Below are 25,195 nucleotides of genomic sequence, written 5' to 3' on the forward strand. Positions count from 1 at the left end.
TCATTTTGTAACGACTGATGCAAGGACTCAGAAGAACTGTTATTGAAATATTGTTCTGTTTGTGACCTTCCCCACAGATTACTAGCTTATGCATCAGACATGGATATTGTAGTCAGTGAATTCCTTGTGGCTTTGCTGCACACAGATAAAGACAGTACTGAAGAAGTGAGAGCAATTACAATGTCGTCAAATCCAGCAATCTCTAGTGGCTGCTGGACTGCCTCTGAAAAGGATGAGGAGCAGCAGCAAAGTGCCCCCAAGGAGGCAGAGAAAGGTGACCAGACCTCACGTACACTAATCTCACAACGATTGTCGTTGGCTGTCAGGACCAATGATTTCCTTTGCCATCATCACCAAACTGCGTCACCTGCTGCAGTACGTTAAGTACATAGAAAGAATGGACAGTTATCCCAACTCTTTGACAGTCAAAGTTACAGCTATGTTGTATTTTCATACCAGAGGCTTGTTTCAAGGAGCAAGTGGAGCCCTGTGTGGCATTCCCAATCCTCAACCCATAAAGGCGTTTAGGTTATTATTAATGCTCAAGCAACCTGACAATCAGATTCTTTACCATTGTTGAGCTTTCCCTAGAAACAGGATCCTCCAGATTGCATCCATTTTCTTTTGAGAGTAGCTTATCAGCAACCTGCAGAGTCTGTCAACAGAAAAGGTTTCCTTTCCATTAATGCTCAATTTCTACGTGATCATTGTTGCAGGATTTGGAGGTCTGTCAGATGTCCTGAGATCAGCATGATACATACACAGTAGAGAACCCGCAGGATTCTACCTCCTTCCAAGATCCCCAGGCCATACAGGAATAGCTGCTGGAAGACCAGGATTACTCCCCTAAACACGACTTTATAATAATCCTCAGACTGACACAGAACTTTGAATCATAGCAGCCCATCAGGGCTAACGTGGAGTAGCCCATATGCTTCCTTGAGATGAGATGTCAATGCCTGGACCTCTCCAGCAGGGTGTTTCAGTACAGACCAGAAACAGTGTTCCTCTTCATTGTGGCATGCTGTGACCTTCAGAATTGGAACCAACAAATGGGAGCATGTCCTGGATGCATAGGAAATAGGCAACCAACAGTAATCTTCTGAAGATGGAAGATGGGGATGAGGATCATGACATTGACGAGGAGCAACGCCCTAGACAGTATGACAGGGCATTGTGTAGTCCAGCAGGAGTACTGAAATCTTCTTTCAACACAAAACAGCTGGATTTCTTTCATTACATGAATTACTGTTGGCTTTCTGGCAAGCAGTCTCTGGTCAGTCCAACTCCACATAGACCTGGTTATATTTACAGTCCTTGAATTTTTCAGCCACTGAAGAAATGTTTCCTTCTGATTATTTGCTGGGTACCTTCAGGCAATTCTACACTTTACACTTAGAGAGAAAGTAGTAGTAATTGAGATTACGCACTAACATCAGATGGTGCTCTGAGTCGGTTGCTCTCACAGATTCAATCAACATCTGACAGGCAAGTGTTGTGTAGTAAAGTTTCATGATAGTGAACAGATTGGGAGCAATCTTGAGACACTTCTTTTCCATCCTTCCATTAGCATTCAGCATTTCAGAGTTTATGTAGACTGCTAAATTGTCCCAAAATACTTGAGCTCCCTATTGGACAATGTTCAACTTGAGAGGCAGCATTTTGTGTAGCTTCTCTCAGCAGTCCACTGAGCTATAAGGGAGAGTGGAGATGCGGACTTCCCATTGCACATCTCTGCACTTGGAACACAGTACATTCTCTTGAAAAAAGTGATTAGTTAGAATCAACCTGCAGCAATGTGTGGAATTAGTGATTTTATGCTGGCATTCACAAGGTGGGTATAAGTGCAGATGATCTGTGCAGGGCAAGCAGAAATTTCAGATTTCCATTATCCTTTGTGTGAAAATGTACTTCCTGACTTCAAACCTTAGTGATGTAGCTCTAATATTAAAGTTTCTCAACAGAAAACTTTTTATCCATTTTAAACAGCTCAATTACATCATCCTTCAAACTCTTCCCCTCTGAATACTTCATAAACAAACCATGGCAAGTGCCATTCCATTGTGGCAAATTTGAATAATAACCCCTCAAAAAAGCAAGTACGTTTCTGTGAAGTTGCAATGCTGAAAACTGAATGCAGTATCCCAATTAGGGTCTGATCAAGGCTCTGTACAACTTGACAATCACTTCCTTACTGTTGAATGCCAAAGCCCTTGGAATAAAGGCCAACATTCCAATGGTTTTTTTGATTTTTGAGAACCAGCTTTTAAAAATCTGTACAGCTGGCAGCTTAGGTTTTAGAAGAGAAAATAGGTTTATGTTACTAAAAAAAATTCCAATTCTTCTTCAAATCAAAAACTGATGAGCTCACATTTATTAAAATTGAAATATGCTTGGCATTGTTTTGCCCAATTAATCAGCCTTCTATATCCTTTTGTAGCTTTTTGCTCCCAGATCACAACAAACTGTGCGCAAATCTGAAGACGTAACTCCCAACTTCTTTATCCAAGTCATTTGTAATGAATGCTGATATTGAGGTATCTGTACAAATTCCTGAGGAATGGCACTGCAACAGAGAATCTTCTATACAACCCTATTCTCTATCTTGCCTCCCACAATCATTAACATCACCTGTTACCTCCAATTGTATATGCTTCCATTTTCTAGATGTTACAGGTATATAATACTCAAAATTAAAAAACAGGCAGCTTTTTTACAGAGCCAGTGAAAGGTTCCAACAAATGCCCCCAATCAAATGACCTTCTAAAATACTGGAGATGTTATTTGAAAAAGGAGCAACCGAAACAAGAACTCAAAAATGGGTCAATAGTGCTCGGTTTAGCAAGATTCCAAACAATATGTTGGAAGGAATGGAGAAAGAGGGTTCTTCTTCCAAGTACCATAGAAATGCTATAGGATTTGATTGGTTTGTAATGCGCAAACTGGCAGCAGAAAAGTGTGAAGGAAAATGGACTGGTTTGTAGATGCTTGGCATTAAGTTAATTTATTAATCTGAAGATTCGACTTTTGTTAACTATTGAGCATGAAAGTGTGATTTTATATTTTTCAAATTGGTAGTCAGATGCAGTTTTGCATCTAAACTCAGAAATTTTAAATATTGCCTTATTGTCTCAATGTGAAAAATAAGCATCACTGAAGTTATTAAATTATTGCAATAACTGCAGGACATGGCCACATTTGAATTTTAAGTCATAAACCCATTAAGAGACGTGCCCAGAAGGTAAATAGGTGATAAATACCAGCAGGCCATGTATCCTTTACTGATTTAGAAAACTTCAAATAATTAATTAAACCCAGATGATCCTCAAGTCGTCTAAACATGTCAACTTTTTCCATACTTCCAACCTAAAATAATCCAGTTGGGAATCATATCCTATCCCCAAAATAGGGACATGAATGTGTTGTTTTTCATTAAGAATTCAACATTTGTGAAGAGTTGAAGGTGTCAACCTGGGTGTCAGCTATGTTGCATTTCCTTTCGCATCAGAAGATTATGGATTCAATTTCCATGATACAGACTTAAACATAAAATCTAGCACAATGAAATATTATGGGAATATTATACAGGCAAGAATGCTAATTTTCAGCTGAGCTGTTAAACTGATGGCCCATCTAACCTCTCAGGTAGGCAAGTATGATCGAAAGACACTATTTTAAAGAAAAGCATGGGAATGCTCTCTATCGTCCTTGGCAACATATATCAATGGTTGCTTGATTGTACAGAACCAGAGTACTGTTGAATAAAAAAAATGAACCTGCTATCAAAGCTTTTAGTCTTACATTTGTCAGGACAGATAGAAGAAAGAACAAAGAAAATTTACAGTCCAGGAACAGGTCCTTTGGCCCTCCAAGCCTGAGCCAATCCAAATCCACTGTCTAAACCTGTTGCCCATTTCCTAAGCATATGTATCTCTTTGCTCCCAACCTACTCATGCATCTGTCCAGACGCATCTTAAATGAATCTACTGCATCTGCCTCTACTACCTCTGCTGGCAACGTGTTCCTGACACCTACCACCCAGATGCAAGAATACCAAATTCAAAAAGAACAATAATTTATATGGCATTTGATAATGCATGCTGAGTGGTTGGGAAATTTACACTGATTAGCCAAAATGTTACCATGGAAAGGATGAGTGCACCAGGGAACAGTTGCCCCCACGCATGCCTAGACAGGTTCTTTAGCTTCCAGCGGACCTGAATCAGTGAGCCACATTGCCGGCCCAATCAATTATTAAATTGGTTGTTATTATAATCTGTAGTACATTTGGGATTGTTCAGCATTTTCAAGTGATTAAAACTATGGCAGGTGTTGGGTGGCAGAGGAGGAGGAAAGAATGGTTCTTACAGAAATTAGGCTAATTTTAGGAAATCTTCTGTATGTTCCATACAGATATTTAAGTTAAGAAACTTCCTGGAAATAAAATTTCAAGAATCACCAAACTGCAAAAATGCTCCCAATCTCACATTAGAAACAGGAGAATTATTATTTGATTCAATTATCTATCTTGAACCGCAAGAGTTTTACAGGGTTCCATTTCAGCAAATACTATTCAATTTAGTTGAACTGGGGAGAGCTTGCAAAAATATTTCTTGCAAATAACCTCAAAACTTTTAAGGTGAAAAGGAGATAGTTACTCAGTAGGGAAATGAAAGTTTCTGACCAAGGTTTCTATGCACTATAAAATAAGGCATATGAAGTAAAACTCTTGGGATTAGGTAATCATCCATAAGCCAAGTGATAAGAAATAATTAGTGAAAGACAGAGTACTGTTTCGACCACATCATAACCTATATACAGCTAAGCAAAACAAAACAGATACACTAAAGCCAACACTACCGATAGTGACAGCATAATGCCATCTCTGATCGAAGGATAGGGGGGGTAGATATAGGACTGATGTTAGGGGTAGGTTCTTCACTCAGCGAGTCGTTAGTTCATGGAATGCCCTGCCAGTAACAGTGGTGGACTCTCCCTCTTTATGGGCATTTAAGAGGGCATTGGATAGGTATATGGAGGATAGTGGGTTAGTGTAGTTTAGGTGGGCTTGGATCGGCGCAACATCGAGGGCCCAAGGGCCTGTACTGCGCTGTATTCTTCTATGTTCTATGTTCTATGAAATGATCCTGAAAATTTAATGATATTCAAGTTTTCCAAGTTTGTCTTGGAACAAGGTTGATACTATGCATGCTTAACGTGTTTATATGTTTTGAGGCTGAACAGGTTTGTATGGTTTTAGATTTTCAACCAGTATATATCCAAGATACTCATTCATAACTTATCAAAGGCAATTATCTCATGCTGTGGGATGAAACAAAATGAAGTTGCATGCTATTTGTAAGCCAGCAGAAAATGATTTCAGTAAAATACCTGCTTATTTTTATACTTTTTCAAGTAGCGAGGAGACACAAGACATTCTGGATTGATGTCTGTTGAATTCTGGTCTGGAATAACTTGAGGATCAGGGTTTAAATGTTGCATCTTCAAAAACGACAAGATATTCTGCACCTCAAGACTATATGAGCTGTCTGCCATTGTCTTGCCCTTTGATGCTAATCTGCAGGCTGCCATCCATTGTGCATACTGCTTTTCCTAATGAAACAAATCACAATGTTAACTTCAAAAGGAATGTATGTTACCTAATATAAAATGTTTCAAACATTCACTTTCTCTTGGATTACAACATTTACCAAAAAAACTCTATTTAAACTATCTACCATGATCATGCTATATTCATTTTTCTCCCCCACACTAAATAGAAAAGCTATAAGAGAAATCTCATTGGCATCAGAATCAGTGGACAATATATCTCCAGTATCATGTACAAATAAGTGATGTGTTACATTACTATTATAATGTATTTATTAAAGTTAACTTATCATTGTCTAATCATGTCACACGGCCACACAAGGGCAACCGCCGACCAAGGATTCAAAAGATACAGGCAGTAAACAAATGGTGCACAAGGTTGTTTTATTAGGCAGGCTGAATAAATCACGTTCTATGTTAATTACACAATTTTGTCATGAATCATGTTCATCAATTTTGGCAGCACATGATTAGGCTCAATGATTTATTTTGATGAAGTAAATCAAATTTCACTTCTATTACATGGGATTGAGAGGTTGTTCAGAGTGTTTAGGATTTTGTTTGGAGATTTTGTTTCATTGATATTTGCAATCAACGCACCTTTGTTATTTAGTCACTCAGGTAGTTCACCTGTAACGCATTTCACTTTGAAATGCTGAACAAAGAAAATTGTGGATTTGAGTAGAATGAAAAACATTTTGCTTAGAAATGTTTCTCATGGTGAATTTTTTCTCAACATTTCACTTGAAGTTCACTTTAATAAAAAATACATTAATATTCACATCAGTTTTTAACCATAGAGATGTACAGCACAGAAACAGACCCTTTGGTCCAACCTGTCCATGCTGACCAGATATCCCAACCCAATCTAGTCCCACCTGCCAGCACCCGGCCCATATCCCTCCAAAGCCTTCCTATTCATATACCCATCCAAATCCTCTTAAATGTTGCAATTGTACCAGCCTCCACCACTTCCTCTGGCAGCTCATTCCATACCTGCACCACCCTGTGTGAAAACCTTGTCCCTTAATATTCCAAAAGTGGCTTAACCAATGGCCTGTACAGCCGCAACATGACCCCCTGTACTTAATACTCTGACCAATAAAAGAAAACATACCAAACGCCTTCTTCACTATCATATCTACCTGCGACTCCACTTTCAAGGAGCTATGAACCTGCACTCCAAGGTCTCTTTGTTCAGCAACACTCCCTAGGACCTTACCATTAAGTGTATAAGTCCTGTTAAGATTTGCTTTCTCAAAATGCAGCACTTCACATTTATCTGAATTAAACTCCATCTGCCACTTCTCAGCCCATTGGCCCATCTGGTCAAGATCCTGTTGTAATCTGAGGTAACCTTCTTTGCTGTCCACTCCACCTCCAATTTTGGTACCATCTGCAAACTTACTAACTGTACCTGTTATGCTCGCATCCAAATCATTTATGTAAATGACAAAACATAGAGGACCCAGCACCAATCCTTGTGGCACTCCACTAGTCACAGGCCTCCAGTCTGAAAAACAACCCTCCATCACCACCCTCTGTCTTCTACCTTTGAGCCAGTTCTGAATCCAAATGGCTAGTTCCCCCTGTATTCCATGAGATCTAACATTGCTAATCAGTCTCCCATGGGGAACCTTGTCGAACGCCTTACTGAAGTCCATATAGATCACATCTACTGCTCTGCCCTCATCAATCCTCTTTGTTACTTCTTCAAAAAACTCAATCAAGTTTGTGAGACATGATTTCCCATGCACAAAGCCATGTTGACTATCCCTATCAGCCCTTGCCTTTCCAAATACATGCACATCCTGTACCTCAGGATTCGCTCCAACAACTTGCCCACCACCGACGTTAGGCTCACTGGTCTATATTTTTCTGGCTTGCCATTATCACCCTTCTTAAACAGTGGCACCACGTAAGCCAACTTCCAGTCTTCTGGCACCTCACCTGTGACTATCGATGATACAAATATCTCAGTAAGAGGCGCAGCAATCACTTCTCTAGCTTCCCACAGAGTTCTAGGGCACACCTGATCAGGTCCTGGAGATTTATCTATCTTTATGCATTTCAAGACATCCAGCACTTCCTCCACTGTAATATGGACATTTTACAAGATGTCACCATCTATTTCCCTACAATCTATATCTTCCATATCCTTTTCCACAGTAAATACTGATGTAAAATACTCATTTATTATCTCCCCCATTTTCTGCAGCTCCACACAAAGCCTGCCTTGCTGATCTTTGGGGCTCCCTATTCTCTCCCTAATTACCTTTTGTCCTTAATGTATTTGTAAAAACTCTTTGAATTCTCCTTAATTCTATTTGCCAAATCTATCTCATGTCCCCTTTTTGCCATCCTGATTTCCCTCTTACGTATACTCCTACTTCCTTCATACTCCTCTAAGGATTCACTCGATCTCTCCTGTCTATACCTTACATATGCTTCCTTCTTTTTCTTAATTAAACCCTCAATTTCTTTAGTCATCCAGCATTCCCTATTCCTACCAGCCTTTCCTTTCACCCTAACAGGAATATACTTTCTCTGGATTCTCTTCATCTCACTTCTGAAGGCTTCCCATTTTCCAGCCGCCCCTTTACCTGCGAACATCTGCCCCCAAGCAGCATTCGAAAGTTCTTGCCTAATACCGTCAACATTGGCCTTTCTCCAATTTAGAACTTCAACTTTTAGATCTGGTCTATCCTTTTCCATCACTATTTTAAATCTAATAGAATTATGGTCGCTGGTCCCAAAGTGCTCCCCCACTGACACCTCAGTCACCTGCCCTGCTTTATTTCGCAAGAGTAGGTCAAGTTCTGCCCCTTCTCTAGTAGGTACATCCACATACTGAATCAGAAAGTTTTCTTGTACATGCTTAACAAATTCCTCTCCATCTAAACCCTTAACACTATAAGTACGTACTTATCCAACATAGTCAACTTCTGACTAACCAAAACAATCATAAATCACAAATTTGAAATCTTAACAGGAAATGAAAGTTAATTTGCAACTAGAAATTATTCTCAGAGCCTAATCAGATTTTAATAGGATTACAGTAAATGTGCATTTTCTTTCAAGATAAACATTCATATGAAAGAAGTGTAAATATCTTTCTTTGGAGTAAGTTCCATTTGGATTCTAAAAAAGGAGATAAATGTACGATTAATACTTACATTATCACAGCGGAGCCAAATTTCATTCATCCCTTCTGCCACTGGTATCAGCAACTTGATGTTGAATTTTTGGCCAGATATGTTGACATCGGGAGTCACCTCACAACCTGTTACATGAAGTTAAACCAAATATCACTTGTAGCTTCATGGTCAAGAGTATAAAGATGGCTTACTTTAGAAAAATTCAACTTGTGGATTTAATACGGGGAGTTGGCAAATGATTCATCCATCAGTTTCGAACAAAATTCGAATGAATGCATGGAAATGCTTATCACCTAGTTTAGAATCAGATGTGAATAGTAATCAGGTCTTGGCATTCAGAAACACTCTTGTAGCTTATTTAAATGGCATTTATTCTTAATTTTGGACAGTAAATAAAATGATCCCAAATATTGCTGCTCTGCTTCCATGGCTCTTCCTTGATAAGTTAAATGGAAACTAGTTCTGTTGCTAGTGAGCTACACTGTTGCTAAAGATAATAGCTACTTATACAGGTACATTGTGACAGTGTTAAAAAAAACAGTAGAATTAGGAATAGAACAATTTTTTTTGGTTACTCAGTGTGGAAACAGGCCCTTCAGCCCAACAAGTCCACACCGACCCACTGAAGCGCAACCCACCCAGACACATTCCCCTACATTTACCCCTTCACCTAACACTACGGGCAATTTAGCATGGCCAATCCACCTAACCTGCACCTTTTTGTTTTGGACTGTGGGAGGAAACCGGAGTACCTGGAGGAAACCCACGCAGACACGGGGAGAATGTGCAAACTCCACACTGTCAGTCGCCTGAGGCGGGAATTGAACCTGGGTCTCTGGCGCTGTGAGGCAGCAGTGCTAACCACTGTGCCACCGTGCTGCCCACACTCCGGCGCAGTGAGGCAGCAGTGCTAACCACTGTGCCACCGTGCTGCCCACAATTATGTAGCACACTAACAGAAATGAGTGGCACAGCGGCTCGGTGGGAAGCACTCCTGCCTCTCAGCACCAGAGACCCGGATTCGATTCCACCCTTGGGTGACTGTCTGAGTGGAGTTTGTATGCTCTCCCTGTGCCTGTGTGGTTTTCCGCCAGGTGCTCTGGTTTCCTCCCACAGTCCAAAGATGTGCAAGTTAGGTGGATTGGACATGCTAAATTACTCAATGTTCAGAGATGTGTGGGTTAGATGCATTAGACATGGGAAATGCAGGGTTACAGCCATAGGGGAGGGATAGGTCTGGGTGGGATACTCTTCAGAGGGTCGGCGTGGGCCAAACGACCCGTTTCCATACTTTAGGGATTCTATGGCATGACTCACATGCCAAGACATTTCTTCGAATTGCAAGGATAGGATAAACATAGGTACAAAGAAAGTATTGGAAACTATGCCTAAAAATGTAGGACAGGAGGGAACTGTCAAAAAAGATGAGACGATTTTGCAACAAATAGTTAGTTATTAGTGGAAGTATGCTTTTGTACATTCACCAGCAGATACTAAATACCATTGCATTTTGGTACAATAAAAGTAGGTCTTACCTCGCAAGTTCATCTGATGAGCTGGAGGTCCATGGGATTCATCTTTGCTTTTGTAGCATGAAATGGATGTGTCTTTAAATGTGCACCAATATGGCTTGTAACCTTTGAGTGTTAATTTCTTTGGTCTACAGAAGGCAAAAAAGAATTATTTATAACGAGTCACTTGTAGGTCAACAGAAGTTTAAGAATTCGCAGGATGATCTTAAAACTTCCAGCTGACAATGTACTGACCCCATGTTCCAGTTAAATAGTCAGCATTCTTGCAAATAATTTGATGCAACATCAAAATAAATTCTCAATCTTCTTCGCTAGGAAAGGAACATACAGTCACCACCACCCTCTTCCTCTGATTAAATGGATTATTTAAAGTGATTAATTTATCTTTATGGGAAAGTTTTTCATTTTTCCATTTGTTTTAAACTTTACCATAAAGAAAAATAAATGCTAAAACTGCAATATATTCTTGTACTTCATAGATATCTGCAAAGGGCATTAGGATTGTGAATAATGTAGATGAGTTTAGATTTCAAATGCAAACAGTGAACTTGCTACTCAGCACTGAGAAATTGGTCCCCTGAGAACGGAGGTTAAGACTGTACTACACTCTCGTTAAAAAAAACAGCTAGCTATTGGAAACTCATCATGCTGTAAAGTGAGATTTGCAATAAATTTAACTGCTTAGGAGGGAATATGAGAAACAGAAATAATAGATTTTAACTCAACATGTGAGCAAGGCACAAAAACAGAAATAGCTGGAGAAGCTCAGCAGGTCTGGCAGTACCTGTGGACAGAAAACAGAGTTAATGTTTCAGGTTGAATGACCGTTCCTCAGAACTGTTTCACTTTGATCTCTCTCCACATATGCTGCCAGACCTGTTGAGGTTTTCCAGCTATTTCTGTTTTTGTTTCTGATTTATAGCATCCACAATTCTTTCAGTTTTTGTGTGAACAAAGCATGCCAGGGTGGAGGTTTTGACAATTGACAAGCCATTCCCACTGGTTGTGATTTTCATTCTGGAGTTACTTTCATTGATTCAAGCATTCATCTGGAGGTAAGTCAGTACCTCAGGAATGGTTGTGAATTAGAATCCTGCGACATTACTAGGGCCATGATGCTATTTGACTTTTGTTGCTCAGAATTTCTAGCCAACAGTCAATCCAGTTGACAAAACCTTGGAGTTGTGTATTTGACAACATGCAACACTGGAAGCATTCCATTTATTAGAGGTTATGTGCTATTATGCATCATGGCCCTAAAGCATTTTTCAGATCGGAGATTGCTTTTGTCATTTTTTTGCCTTGCTCATCCTGAATAAATTTTCACAATGTCATTGATGTGTTGTTACTTCGGAAAAATGGTTGGGCAAAGCAGAGCACTACCAGTAACACCTACATATTACTTTCAATGTAGAAAACTGTAGCTTCACAATAATATTATGTGACACCAGCCACATAAAGTAATAGCAGTTCAGATGGTTTACTCTTGTTCAAAGAGACTGCTTTTAATAAGCACTTTAAAAGAAAAGTAGTTGTGGAGAAATGGAGAGTCGTTGACAGGGAATTTCAGAGGTAGAGGTTCTGAAGACACACCTACCATTGGTGAAGTGATTAAAAGTGGGAATGTGCAAGAATAGGAGAAATTCAGGGATCTTGAATGGAAAAAGGTTATAGAAGAGAATTTTAAAATTGAGGCACTGCTCAACAAGGAGCCAGTATAGGTCAGTGACCAGCCAGTGAACATTGTTTAGTTTGGTTACTGGCAATAGTTTTAAATGAGCTTCAGTTTATAGAGATTGGAACAAAGTGAATATACAGTGTGTGAATCTGAGAGAAGACATGTAATGACTTTACTATAGATAGCCTTACACAGTTGAAAGAACCTGTACATTCAGCGTCAAAGTCCTGGATATTAGCAAGGTTATGCTTCATTCAGTGGAATGTCACTGAACTCCGCAGCATTCTGCGATAAGACCTGCTGTTTGCTGGATCAGGTGACTATGCTTTTCCATTAGCTGTCAAAGTTACTAACCACATGTAATATATATATGCTGCCCAAAACACAGTACATCTCCCACATTCCCAGCATGCAATGTGCAACTGTATGAAGCTAGTCACCAATGCCCTACTTTCCACAGTCAACAAACAGATCACCTTTCCCATAGATACCAACACTTATATAGACTGCACTGATTTAGCCCTGAAGGCACCAGCCGCTTTCATCAACAGCAAAAAGCCATCATTCAATTAGCTTATGTGTGATCACTGTAGAAAGATCAAATCAGTGCTGGTTTCAAAAGCAGCTGTCAAGATTCCCTTCACCCTGCAACATTCCTATTATTTCAACTTTCCAGTAATGTAGGGGATTACTTCGGGGGACACAGCCGACAACAACTCACTGCAACCTCATCATGCTGAAACAGTTCAGATAGAAAACTCAGTGCCACAGGGCTGCAAAATAATGGAACATATTACAGTGCTTTGGAAAAGGTTACACGCCACGATACATCAGAGAACTCTTACATTATATCTATCAACGTGATGGGTGCAGGCTTAAAAGCTATGAAATGATTGTGCTGACCGAAGGGCCAAATGAGACAAGGGTAATTACTGCCAAACACGATAATGGCTTTGAATTCATTATTCATCCAGCACCATTCACAATGCCTTTCCTAAAAAATGTTTACTAACTTCACTACCCCTAAAAGAGTTACTTCTCGATTAGTTTCAACAAAGTTGGTAAAAGGCTCCTGCTGCTTAAAATACACTTATAAACAGCAATTTCTTGAGGCTTGAATCAGATGAGATACAAAAACATCAGATCAGGTTTATTCATAGTTTAAAACTGAGCAGAATAAGTTTCAACTTCAAAGCAAAAGCACTTGTAGTAGCAGCACAGTCGCTTCTCAAACAAAAGGATGACATTTGTTTAAGCAAAAAAAATTTACTGATTATAGCACACATTTCACACAATTATAGCTAAATCAAAATAAAACATATATCCCACCAGCCTAACATTCTATAAGTCTTATCTGTTTGCCAGCTCAAGAGAAAAAAAACTTGCTTCTAATTTTATAAAGAAAGACTCTCAAAAGGGTTACATTGGTCAAAATGGGCAGACAGGATTTAATTGTAGAAACATTACCCCCAAGAAAGTGAAACAAAAAAAAGTGAACAGAATAGTGGATAAGGGAGGAGTTAGCTTGGAAAATGTGAACAAACAAAATCTTACTTGAACACTTTAATATGGTCAGCCAATTCAGGAATAGAGGTGATATCACCCTAAAACGGGAATAAATTCTCAGTTAATCGTCCAATTTGATAGTATGATAATATTCATTATTTAGTACTTTAAAAAAAACAAATGCAATTCACTATTGTATTTGCGTTGGTTATTAACAGAATATGACAAATACTTCTGGGTTTAAAAGACAAAGGACACAAGTATTAACAAAGGAAGGAGTAGAAGATAGACAAAGTAACAATGCTGCTGCAGGACACATCAAGAACTCAAACAGGACTACTGCATTTGAGTAAATTCACAACATCCCTTAAAGTTTATTCCGACGATGAGCACAAACGACTCCACTAACTGTCAATGTGCTGGATATTTCTAGGTACCGGACAGTAATCCAATCATAGTGGTTGAGTTACAGATTTGTTCACTGAATCACAAGCTAAAAATTACATATGATTTCACATACCAGAATGGTTGATGTTTTGCCACCTTCCAAAGTAATTTCCAAATCTGATAGGGCTGCATCTACTTCATCCACTTCTTTTTCACTGTTGTTCATATGGTGCTCAGAAGACATAATGGACAATTTGTTGATATGGTACTGGGGAAAACAAAACACTTAATTTGGTATATGTTCTGAAACTAAGCAACTTATTACTTGTTAAAACAAAACCCTCATTTTATTTCATTACGTAGTATACAGGCTTTTGGCCAAATTATTTAGAGAAAGGGCATTTTGGTCATTTCCTTCATCAAGAGGCAGAATTTCATATATTTTTGTAGTATTTGAAACTTTTGATGTAGATTATCAGTTTAACTGCTTATCAAAAATAATCATCCTCAGCCAGACGATGGCTTTGACTCAGATGTAGCATTCTTGGTGTATTGTGTCTATCTAACTACATTAAAACAGTGATTAGACTTTAAAATATACTTAATAAAGTTCAGGAGAAATTTAGCAGATCAGGCAACATTGTGGAGAGAAAGAGTGATAAATGTTTCAAGGCCAACATGACTCTACTTGAGAATTCACTCAAATAATTAGTTAGTTCTGTTAATGAATACAAAGTTGAAGCTACAGACAGATCAGCCAGGATCATGTTAAATGGTAGAGCAGGTTGTGAGACCAAATTACCCATTAGATTAGATTCCCTACTGTGTGGAAACAGTCCCTTTGGCCCAACAAGTCCACACCGACCCTCTGAAGAGTAACCCCCTCCCCACCCCCCGACTAATGCACCTAACAACTATGGACAATTTAGCATGGCCAATTCACCTAACCTGCACATCTTTGGAATGTGGGAGGAAAATAGGAGTACCCAAAGGAAACACACGCAGACACGGGAAGAACGTGCAAACTCCACACAGTCGCCCGAGGCTGGGACCCTGGCGCTGTGAGGCAGCAGTGCTAACCACTGAGCCACCATGCTGCCCCCTTTCTCCTTTAACTCATATTTTTATATGCATGAATGCATGCAAGATCTGGACTACACTGCTTACATGTCAACGTAGCAAATAGTTATGCTAATGATTAGGGTAGATGATTAATTGCCTGGCAGTTATAAACAGGAAAATGTGGGGCTCTTGAGGCATAGTGATAATGTGCCTATCTCTGAACTAGGAGAATGAGATTCAAGTCTCACCTGCTCCAGAGGTGTGCAATTAACATCTCTGAACTGGTTTATCAGAAAATATGTAAGACTGATTAATAAACAATCCACAAACAAGGATAATTTCTGTTTCCCCAAATGGCTTGGATCAGAGTTGACATTGGTAACAGGAAGGTTGCCAAGAGGTGAATATTGAAAACTAGGAGTTTGTTTCAGACAGGTGGTTGCAATCTGAGTTAGTTTTGGAAAGAATGGCTGAAACCAACTATGACATTTCTGAATATGATTCCCACCAATGTTCTGTGAAGTGGACTTTGTGATCAATAGAAGAATGAAGCAGACACACACACAAAAAAGTGGTTTGTCAAAGGAAAGAAACAAGATATTTCTGATTAGAAACAGGCTTAGGTGTAAAATATTCTGAGCTGGAGGCTCAAAACTTGAATACGTAGGTGGTTTGTATGATTTATTAAAAGTTATATGCAAATTTTATAAGTAGGGGGACTTGCTAAATGAATACAAGTCTTGGTCAGACGTTCTGATAAATATAGGAAGCCAAGTGGCTATTCCAAAAATGAAAATTCAACACAATTTAACAGACAATACTCAAGTTTGAAAAAAGTTCTATTCGGAGATTTCTGACTCAATGGTTGCCTTTAAATTGTTGAACTATATTAGAATGTCATAGGGGAGAAAGTGAGGACTACAGATGCTGGAGATCAGAGCTGAAAATGTGTTGCTGGAAAAGCGCAGGAAGAAGGGCTTATGCCTGAAACGTCGATTCTCCTGTTCCTTGGATGCTGCCTGACCTGCTGCGCTTTTCCAGCAACACATTTTCAGCTATATTAGAATGTCAAACATGGACAGACACCAGTATTAAATGTTGAAAACCTATAGTTCTTCCTCAATTTCAGAAACTTTCCTTTCATGATTTCCTGCTTCCTTCATCTCCATTTGAAGAGATCCGAAATCTGGTTTTGTTTCCGTGTAGTTTTCTCCAGTTTTGCTTTTAATTCAACAATTTCAAGTTAAATCACTTGCTGCATGGCTTTTTGCAATCCTTTACATGTAATCCTGCTCTAGTTTCTAATGGACGACGGTCAATTCTCCTGCATTTACATGACCTCGTTTGACAATAAACAGTATTTTTAACTGTCAGCTGAGGAGGAATTTGTTCTTCTCAAACCCAACCTATTGATTCAATCATGTCAGATGCCTTTATGTTCTTTTGCATCACTTTTGTTACCATCTAGAGTCCACTACGACACTCACTGTCTTTTCCCCCCCTGCCTTATTCTGTCTCTTAAGGCACTTGCCTGACATTAACATATTTGATGTCATCTTTTTACCTCCAGAGTTATTATTGCTCTTTATTTTCTTGGAAAAAATGTTGACTTTGAGCTGCAAGAGGACTAGATTTTAAGAAACATGCTTTTGGAATACATGTCAAAGGTCTTAAAAACAATGCTGGGAAAACATTCATTCCCAGTAGTATTTGTGGCTCAAAAGGGACATTCAGCAGTAACAAAAAAATTAGAGGATGCAATGGCACAGCAATGCAAGACCATCCAAAAGCAGGCCTTTACGCACTGTTTTACTGCTAAGACTTAAAAAAAAAATGAAGGCCTCAACATAATCAGCACCTCTTTTAAAACCAAAAGTTAAAATAGTTATTTAGCAACCGTATCTGTCAATACATGTAGTACTATATCCATTTCTAACCAGAGCAAATATTTACAAGCACACAATTAGGAATCAGTTCCTTTTTAAAAATGTATTTACATCATGTAATCCTAGGACTATAGTCCAGTGTGATATATACAGGCCTACATTGTTCACTTTATAAAATCCCTGGAGAAGTATATCATATTGTCAAAGAAAATATTAAGCTAAATGTTCCGGGCATTCAGGTTTGTTAACCCTTTGAAGGTAGAAGGAGCTAAGATTGGTCAGTGAAAGTAAGGTGGGGATAGAGTAGGGAAAGCAATATATTACATATATTACAACATAAATTGATGCATATATTTATATGATAATGAAAAACCGAATCCATTTATTTTGGTTCTGCAAGCACAGTCCAGTACTGTAAAAACAGCTTTGCAATGATAATTCACACCTCAACTTCCTAATCTAAAAGTATAATAATACTGCCACAAGCAACTGAGGCCTTTTCCACTTTTTAGCAACATGAAAAAAACGACAGTACAATTCCTTTGTACTCACTTTACCTCATTGAAGTTCACAAAAAGAAAATTGAATGATCTTTATTAGTCGTCTGTACCTGTTCCAAAGTGACTGAAAATGACTGACATTTTTGCTTCCCTGTATTAATAAAAAGTTCTTTCTTTCATCCCATGAAAGGTATGCAACCGAAGAATGAGCATGTCTTTTCATGTTCTCATGCTGAATGACCTACTACAGATTCTGGCATTTTCTATTTGAATCTTCTGAATCCAGATGAAAATGGTACCAGCCTTGCACATAACTCCAGTGCATTGTTAAGCCAGTACAAAAAAGTACTGAAGCACTGAACTAAAGCTTAATTAAAGGATTGAAGGAATGTAGTTCCATGCTTTAGATAGTGGAGAAATCTAAAAGCATATACTTCAGGAGAAATTTAGAAGAGCAGAGGTTTTCACATAGAAAAATAACTGCATCACCAATAAACAGTAGCGAGGATAATAAATTTGACTGACACAGATTTTCGTTTTCATTTGAGATTACAACCGAACATATCAAAAACATGATTTAAACATCAAGTGGAATTTCATGCTTTCCCAGCGTATCATCAGATGGGAGGATGCGGTGAAGATTATAACACCTTCCCAACTCTCTGCAATTTATTTCAGGTGGGAAAGGTCAAGGATGGCCTTCCAGCTTGAAGGCAAATTGAGGCCATCAAAGTACCACTCAAAGGCAAGTGTGCCTCTGATCTGTTGGGGTAGGGTGGGATGGGAGTGGGGGTCACTCTCTCAGCTTTTGCACCACCAGATCCACCATGGGCAAGGACGGGTTCTGCAGAAAGTCATACCCCTGTCCTTCACAACAAAGCCTCCTGACCAACTCTTCTGAAGCCCTAACAATACCCAGTGATTTATCTACCCCTAACCCCACTAACCCACTTTGCCAAGATTTTCCAGATAGGATGGTCATTGGTGGGCCTCTTTCAGTATCAGCAGTGACCACCATTTCGGATTTGTTGCAGCTTTGAGATGAGACATCTCCCATGTACAGAAAGGGAGACATCTCCCATGATGGAAAATTGCCTCTATGGAAGCAGGAACACAAACAGAGGCCATTGGGCTATCTGACTTAGAATTATCCCTAATGGGGTTCCCAGAAATAGCTAGAATAGGGTTGACACCAGCTGATGACCATTAAACTCTCACCCAACTTTGCTGATACACATAGAACTGGATTATAAACCAAAGGGCAGGTTCTTTAAATGCCAAGGGAGAGCCCAACTCAGTGATTCACCACAGCGGAAATTGACTAGTGGGCCCTTAGTTGTTACTAGGCAAGACCGCTGTACATTTCCAAGATGATTTTCTCCTTCAGGGAGCTGCTGGGCAGAGGCTAACAACACCAAGGTTACAGGGCCTCCAGGAGCAGCAGCCAATTCCAGGATGATGGTCCCAGAGATAGAGGAAAGACAGCAGCAGTGGGGCATCTGAATGGCACCAGGGACCCAGAAAAGAGACACCCCCAATGCCCTCAATGGCCAGCAGGTGCAAGGAGAGACTGCCAGGCAGTTTGTTGGGTGCAGGCCTTTCCCTGTTAATTTTGTGCGATGTGGGCCTCAATTTGGGCCATGGGCGGATGCCTTCTCTTGTGCCTGTAAAATCACAGAGGGGTGATGATGGTTGGATAGAAGGAGATATACTATTGACAGCACAGTGCTGTGTGACAGGTATTCCCGTCTGGTTCCTGCCTGTAGGTGGCCCATAAAATCCAGCTATGATAACAAATACTGAAAATGTTTAAGAACCTGGATATGTAGATCATTAATTTCCTTCTAGTTATATCCTTAATACTACAATCTATTAATATAAATAGATATGTGTTTCTGACGTTCATTAATGTAAGGTACTGTGGGTGCATTAGATTTGCATCATAGAATCATGGATTGTTCCTGATGTTCTCCACGGCTGAATCCATAATTTGAGAGTTATCTCTCTATTACTCAATATTTGAAAATTAGAAAGTCAATTCTAGTTGAACACTGCAGCATCAGACTGGTGTAACAGCGGTTATGCACCATTGACTGAATCACTCAATTCACAGACAACCAGCTGCATTGGATCACTGAAGAGCATTTTTGTACCCATTTTCAAGCATGTCTGGTGTAGGATGAAATTACACGCACAGCAGAAGCAGTGATAAGTGGGTAGCAAGCAGGAGCACAATTTCAGTGAGACCAACTTGCTTCCTTAAGGCAGAACTGGGTAGACAAACTAGTAGATTTCCATGGGAGGAAAACATACAAAAGAAAAAAAAAAAATCACATCAAGAATGGAAACTGTGCATAGTAATGCAAGAATCCAGTGACCTGACCAAAACAAATAAAGCACTCAACCACTCAGAATAGCACACATCAGTTGCTGCTCAGCCTCCAAAAATTAAAAAGCTGGACAACCATCACACTCCATTTCTCCACTTAAAGTGGGCACTAAATTGGAATCTAAATATATACACCATCATCTGTCCCAATAGTAGTTTCCTGTATACATGATAGTAAAAATGCCTTCCTCTGCTTCAACAAGGTGATCTCAGATCTATTCCTCAACCATCTTTTGGAAGACAGTACTTCATTACTAGCCTTCATCTATTTCATTAATTATTCTTGAAGGACAATTTGTGCATCATGCCAAAGAGTCAGTGTATTGGAAGAGGCATCTCAATATTAAAACAATTTCTCCCAATACAAGGAAGATGCCATATTGACGGAGAAGCATTCTCCTTCAATAGTAACCATTAGTGCCTTCATAAACATTAACATCAGGAAACAGGTTTCCTTATTGAAGGCATCAATGAATTATGTGACAACATAGATATACAAGATCAGAAATATGCCATTTTGTATCTTAAATATGCTCTGACATTCTATGCGATTGTGGCTCATCTGCATCCTAACACCTATACCTCTGATTCTGGGAATGGTTAGTTCTGTTGCCTCAAGAGGGAAGGCAACAGCCAACAGGTATTATCACAGAACTGTTAATCAGAGACCTAGGTAATGTTCTGGAATCCAGGTTTGAATGGCGCCATGGCAGATGGTGGAATTTGAATTCAATAGAAATCTGGCATTAACAGTATAAGTGATGATCATGAATCCATTGCCAATTATCAGAAAAACCCATCTGGTTCACAAATGTCTTTTTAGGGAAGTAAACTGCCATCCTTACCTAGTCTGGCCTACATGTGACACCAGACCAACAGCAATGTCAGAGAGTCATAGAAATGTACAGCATGGAAACAGACTCTTCGGTCTAACTTGTCCATGCCGACCAGATATCCTAACCTAATATAGTCTCATTTGCCAGCACTTGGCCCATATCCCTCTAAACCCTTCCTATTCAGATATCCATCCAGATGCCTTTTAAATGTTGTAATTGTATCAGCCTCCACCACTTCCTCTGGTAGTTCATTCCATACACACATCACCCTCTGCATGAAAATATTGCCCCTAAGGTCCCTTTTTTTGATTCTTAACTGCCCTCTGGGCAATTAGGGATGGGCAACAAATGCTGGCCTAGCCAGTGACACCCTCATCCAGTGAATGAATAAAGAAAAAAAGTTGAATGGAATGACAAATTACCATTGACAATAACTTCCTAAAAGCAAATGCTCAGGAGAGAGCAGCAGCAGCAAATAAGCCATCTATCAACATCAAATGTAAAATTCATGGCTGTTCCAGACACACACAACAGCAATCACTTTATAAGTTTAGGTCTGTAGTGCACCTGGCTATTACAGATTCCCATGGTGCCCAAGTTCAACTGGAGCTATAGAAACTGATGTGGTGATTACCTTCATCGCAACATGAAGAACAATGCAAGTCCCCATGCAGCAGACATTCCTATTGAGATACAATTGAGATACAAAGATGTGCCTCTAGAGCAGACAATGTCTGAATTCAGCAGCTCTAGGTGGGCATGCATATGCAATTATGAGACACAACATGCCCCAGCAGTCTCCCCCCCAAAAGAAGCAAATCCAAGGTGTTTCAGCAAAACATTGCTCAACCGTGAACCCATTGAAAAAATAAGTCAGTAATTCCCCAATAAAAGCAAAATACTGTAAATGCTGCCGGAAGTCTGAAATAAAAAAAGAAAACACTGGCACACCTCAACAGATCCGTCAGCATCTGTGGAGAAAGAAACAAAGGTAATATTTCCAGTCCTATAGGACTCTTCTTTGGAACACACATGCTGCAAAACCTGCTGAATTCCTCCAACACTTCATGACAGTAAATCTTTTTTGCTGTAATAGCTGCTTGAAATTATGGCAATATTTAGGTTAAAAAAAATAAATTCTCTCTGTGAGCATGTTGCTAGCAACAGCAAAAGTATTATACTTTATATGCCAATTTATCTTTTAGGAGTGTAACAGCTGAACATTTGCAACTGCAGAAGCTATTGCCCCATCATTGAAATATTATGAATTGCGCACGTGACATTCTGTCAATACTGACAATGACCTGAATAAACAGCTGTTGCCCAAAAACAAAGGATGATCTGAACAGAGCATGGAATTTCAGTGCTAATGTTACCAAAAATGGATGCAAAATCAATCACTTTATCACATAGGTTTTCAAATATACTTCACAAAAAGGTATAAAAACAGACTCACTTGATTAGAGGAAACAGAATCCAAACTTTACATTGAAATATTTAATGGAATGCTACTTTATCGGAACGGATTGCTCAGTTTACACTTATGCTTTCAATTTTAGTTATTATTATTTTGCTTGAAAATGATGGATGTGAATATTATATTGAGATCCCTTGAGCTTCAGGCATTTAGATGCCAAAAAATGCTTAGGAAATATATATTGATCTATTTAAAATTCATATAATTCTGCAAAGACAGGAAGAACATTTGAAACATTTGACTACAACAAGTTGATTGTTACATCAAGCTCCAGCACTTTCTAAATGACTTTGGATTGGATTTTCTGTGCACATAAATACAATTTTGTTTTTGTTTAAACTAACTATCTACTTTTCTATACCGAAGAACTTTTTTGTTCACCTGGAAACGGGAGCAAAAAAGGGGATGATCGTATGAGTTGGGGTATTCTATAGACCTTCAAACAATGAGATGGAGAAGCAAATCTGAAAGGCACAAGCACTGTCAAGTAGTATTTATCACTCTTTATTTGTGTAAGAGAATCATTCAGAATTCCACATAGTATCCCAAGAACTACATGTACGTGTATATATCTATATCCTGCAATGTTAGAAAGAATATCCACAAATATGCTGGATACATTGGCAATTATTCAAGAATCTATAGATTCTGAAAAAGATCAAGTGGTTTGGAAAACTGCTAATGTAACACCTTTATTAAGAAAAGGAAGAAGACAATGAACAGGTAACTATAGGCCAGCTAGCTTGACTTCGGTTATGAGAAAATTTAAGTTTGTAAAAAAGGATGTAATACAGAATATTTAGAGATGCATGCTATGATCAAGCAGAATCAGCATGACTTCAGAAATGGGATGATGGCATGCCCTGACAAATTTATTAAATTCTTTGATGAAGTAACAAGTGGAATATATAATGGGGAGAAATTGGATGTAATATATTTGGATTTTCAGAAGACTTTTGATAAGATATCACATGATAGGCTAGAGCTGAAAAATGTGTTGCTGGAAAAGCGCAGCAGGTCAGGCAGCATCCAAGGCGCAGGAGAATCGACGTTTCGGGCAGAAGCCCTTCTTCAGGAACCCTTCATGAACCTTCTTCATGATAGGCTAGAATAAGGCAACAACCCAGGGTGTTGAAAGTACCTTATTAGCATGAACAGAGGATTGTCTGACTAATAAAGGCAGAGTTGGAATAAGGTGGGGGCATTTTGAGAATTGCAACCTGTAACTAGTGGAGTGGGAACTAGACAGTTGAAGCAAATGGACAAAAACTTGGCATATGGAATAGAATATGAGAAAATGTGAGATTACGTACTTTGGCAGGATGATTAGGAGAGCAGAATATTATTTAGATGAAGAAAGATTGCAGAAAGCCACAAATCTGGGATTCGTCAGCCCTTGTATGTGAGTCACAAAAAGCTAGCATCCAAGTACTGTGGTCAACAGAAAACACAAATAAATGCTGGCCTTTATTTCAAAGAGAATGGAATAGAAAAAAAGTGGAGATATTGCTAAAGCCATGCAAGGCACTAATCAGACCACAGCTGGAATACAGTGAAAGTTTTGGGGCCTCATCTAAGGAAATATATTTTTGCAAGGTTTGTAGCTCAGGTTGAGGTTTAGGGTGTAGGTTTGCTCGCTGAGCTGTAGGTTTGATATCCAGACGTTTCATTATCTGGCTAGGTATCATCAGTGGCAACCTCCAAGTGAAACGAAGCTGTTGTCTCCTGCTTTCTATTTATATGTTTGTCCTGGATGGGGTTCCTGAGGTTTGTGGTGATGTCACCTCCCGTTCGTTTTTGGTGGGTCCCATTTTGACTGAGACATCACATCTATCCTGGGACAGGCTAAGCAAAGACATGCCAGAGAATTCCTAGAGGCCTGGCACTCCAACCACAACGTCATAAACAAACACACAGATCTAGATACCATCTATCAACCCCTCAGAAAACAAACAGGAAATGACATCACCACAAATCCCAGGAACCCCATCCAGGACAAACATAAATAGAAAGCAGGAGACAACAGCTTCGCTTCAGTTGGAGGTCGCCACTGATGATGTTACCTCACCAGGTAATGATACGTCTGGATATCAAACCTACAGCTCAGTGAGCAAACCTACACCCTAAGGAAATATATACTTGCATTGCAGACAGCCCAGAGAACGTTCACTCAATTGATCCTGTTGTGGAGGGAGCATCTTGAGCGGAGAGATTGAGTCTATATTCACTCGAGTTTAGAAAAATGAGAAGCAACCTTATTGAAACAAAGATTCTTAGGGGACTAGACAGGGTAGAAGTGGAAAGATTGCTACTCTTGTGGAAGAGTCCAGGGACACAGGGCATAATCTCAAAATAAGAAGTCACCCATTTAAGAGATGTGGAGGTATATCTTCTTTCAGAGGATAGTGGATCTATAGAATACTTTACTGCAGAGGGTTATTGAAGCTGGGTCATTAAGTATCCAAGGTTGACAGAGAAACAGATTTTTAAACACTAAGGACTCAATAGTTACAAGGGAAAGACAGAAAAGTGGAGTGAGTTGAGCATGATCAAATCAGTCATGATCTCACTGAATGGTGGAGCAGCCTCATTGGGCTGAATGGCCTACTTCTGCTTCTATACCTTTATGATCTTGTACAAAAGGCTTGTCTCAAATTTGAAACTCCTGTTGGAATTTCCATCAGATCTAGCAGGATTAGATTGATGACTAAGTTGTGCGCAAATAAGTCCTTAACATATACACCAGAAAAGCACATCCAGAGATCTGGAATTAATGATTTGTGAATTCCAACACTTCCTTAACAGGATGGATGCATAAAGATTGCTTCACCTCTGGCAAAGACAAGGACCAGAAGGCATAATCTCAGAATAAGGGGTCATCCATTTAAGACAGATCAGGAGGAACTTCTTCTCTCAAAGGATAGTGAATCTGTAGAATACTTTATTATGGATGGCCCACGATTTACCTCTCTTTCTGAAGCTGCTGATTAGCTTAAATCAGAAACCACCTTCACATTCAAGTCCTCAGCCTTCGTGAAATATACACACCGTGTTTCCATGCCTGTGCTTTAGGGCAAACAGATATTCCACTCAAAAAGGCCTGATGGAAATTAGCAGGTGAGACAGGGCATGGTCTTGCACTGCACTTCTAGTAAAAACTACAGTCATATGCAG

The 25,195-nt window shown here is 39.3% G+C and overlaps 1 protein-coding gene across 6 annotated transcripts in view; it reads right to left on the reverse strand.

Annotated features, from left to right (window-relative positions):
• Positions 1-25,195, reverse strand: part of fermt2 (FERM domain containing kindlin 2) — a 148,231-nt gene that overhangs the window by 18,774 nt on the left and 104,262 nt on the right. For all 6 annotated transcript variants that reach the window (XM_043697670.2, XM_043697669.2, XM_043697668.2 and 3 more), the window contains 5 exons: positions 14,005-14,139; positions 13,533-13,582; positions 10,304-10,428; positions 8,787-8,893; positions 5,392-5,613 (listed from right to left, as the gene is read on the reverse strand). In XM_043697670.2, the coding sequence (XP_043553605.2) occupies positions 5,392-5,613; positions 8,787-8,893; positions 10,304-10,428; positions 13,533-13,582; positions 14,005-14,139 (639 nt within the window). The remainder of the gene's footprint in view (positions 1-5,391; positions 5,614-8,786; positions 8,894-10,303; positions 10,429-13,532; positions 13,583-14,004; positions 14,140-25,195) is intronic.

Source organism: Chiloscyllium plagiosum, unplaced genomic scaffold, assembly GCF_037043375.1.
Source record: "Chiloscyllium plagiosum isolate Xiang-an unplaced genomic scaffold, Cpla_swu_hap1 HiC_scaffold_8, whole genome shotgun sequence".
In the NCBI taxonomy this organism is placed as follows: domain Eukaryota; kingdom Metazoa; phylum Chordata; class Chondrichthyes; order Orectolobiformes; family Hemiscylliidae; genus Chiloscyllium; species Chiloscyllium plagiosum.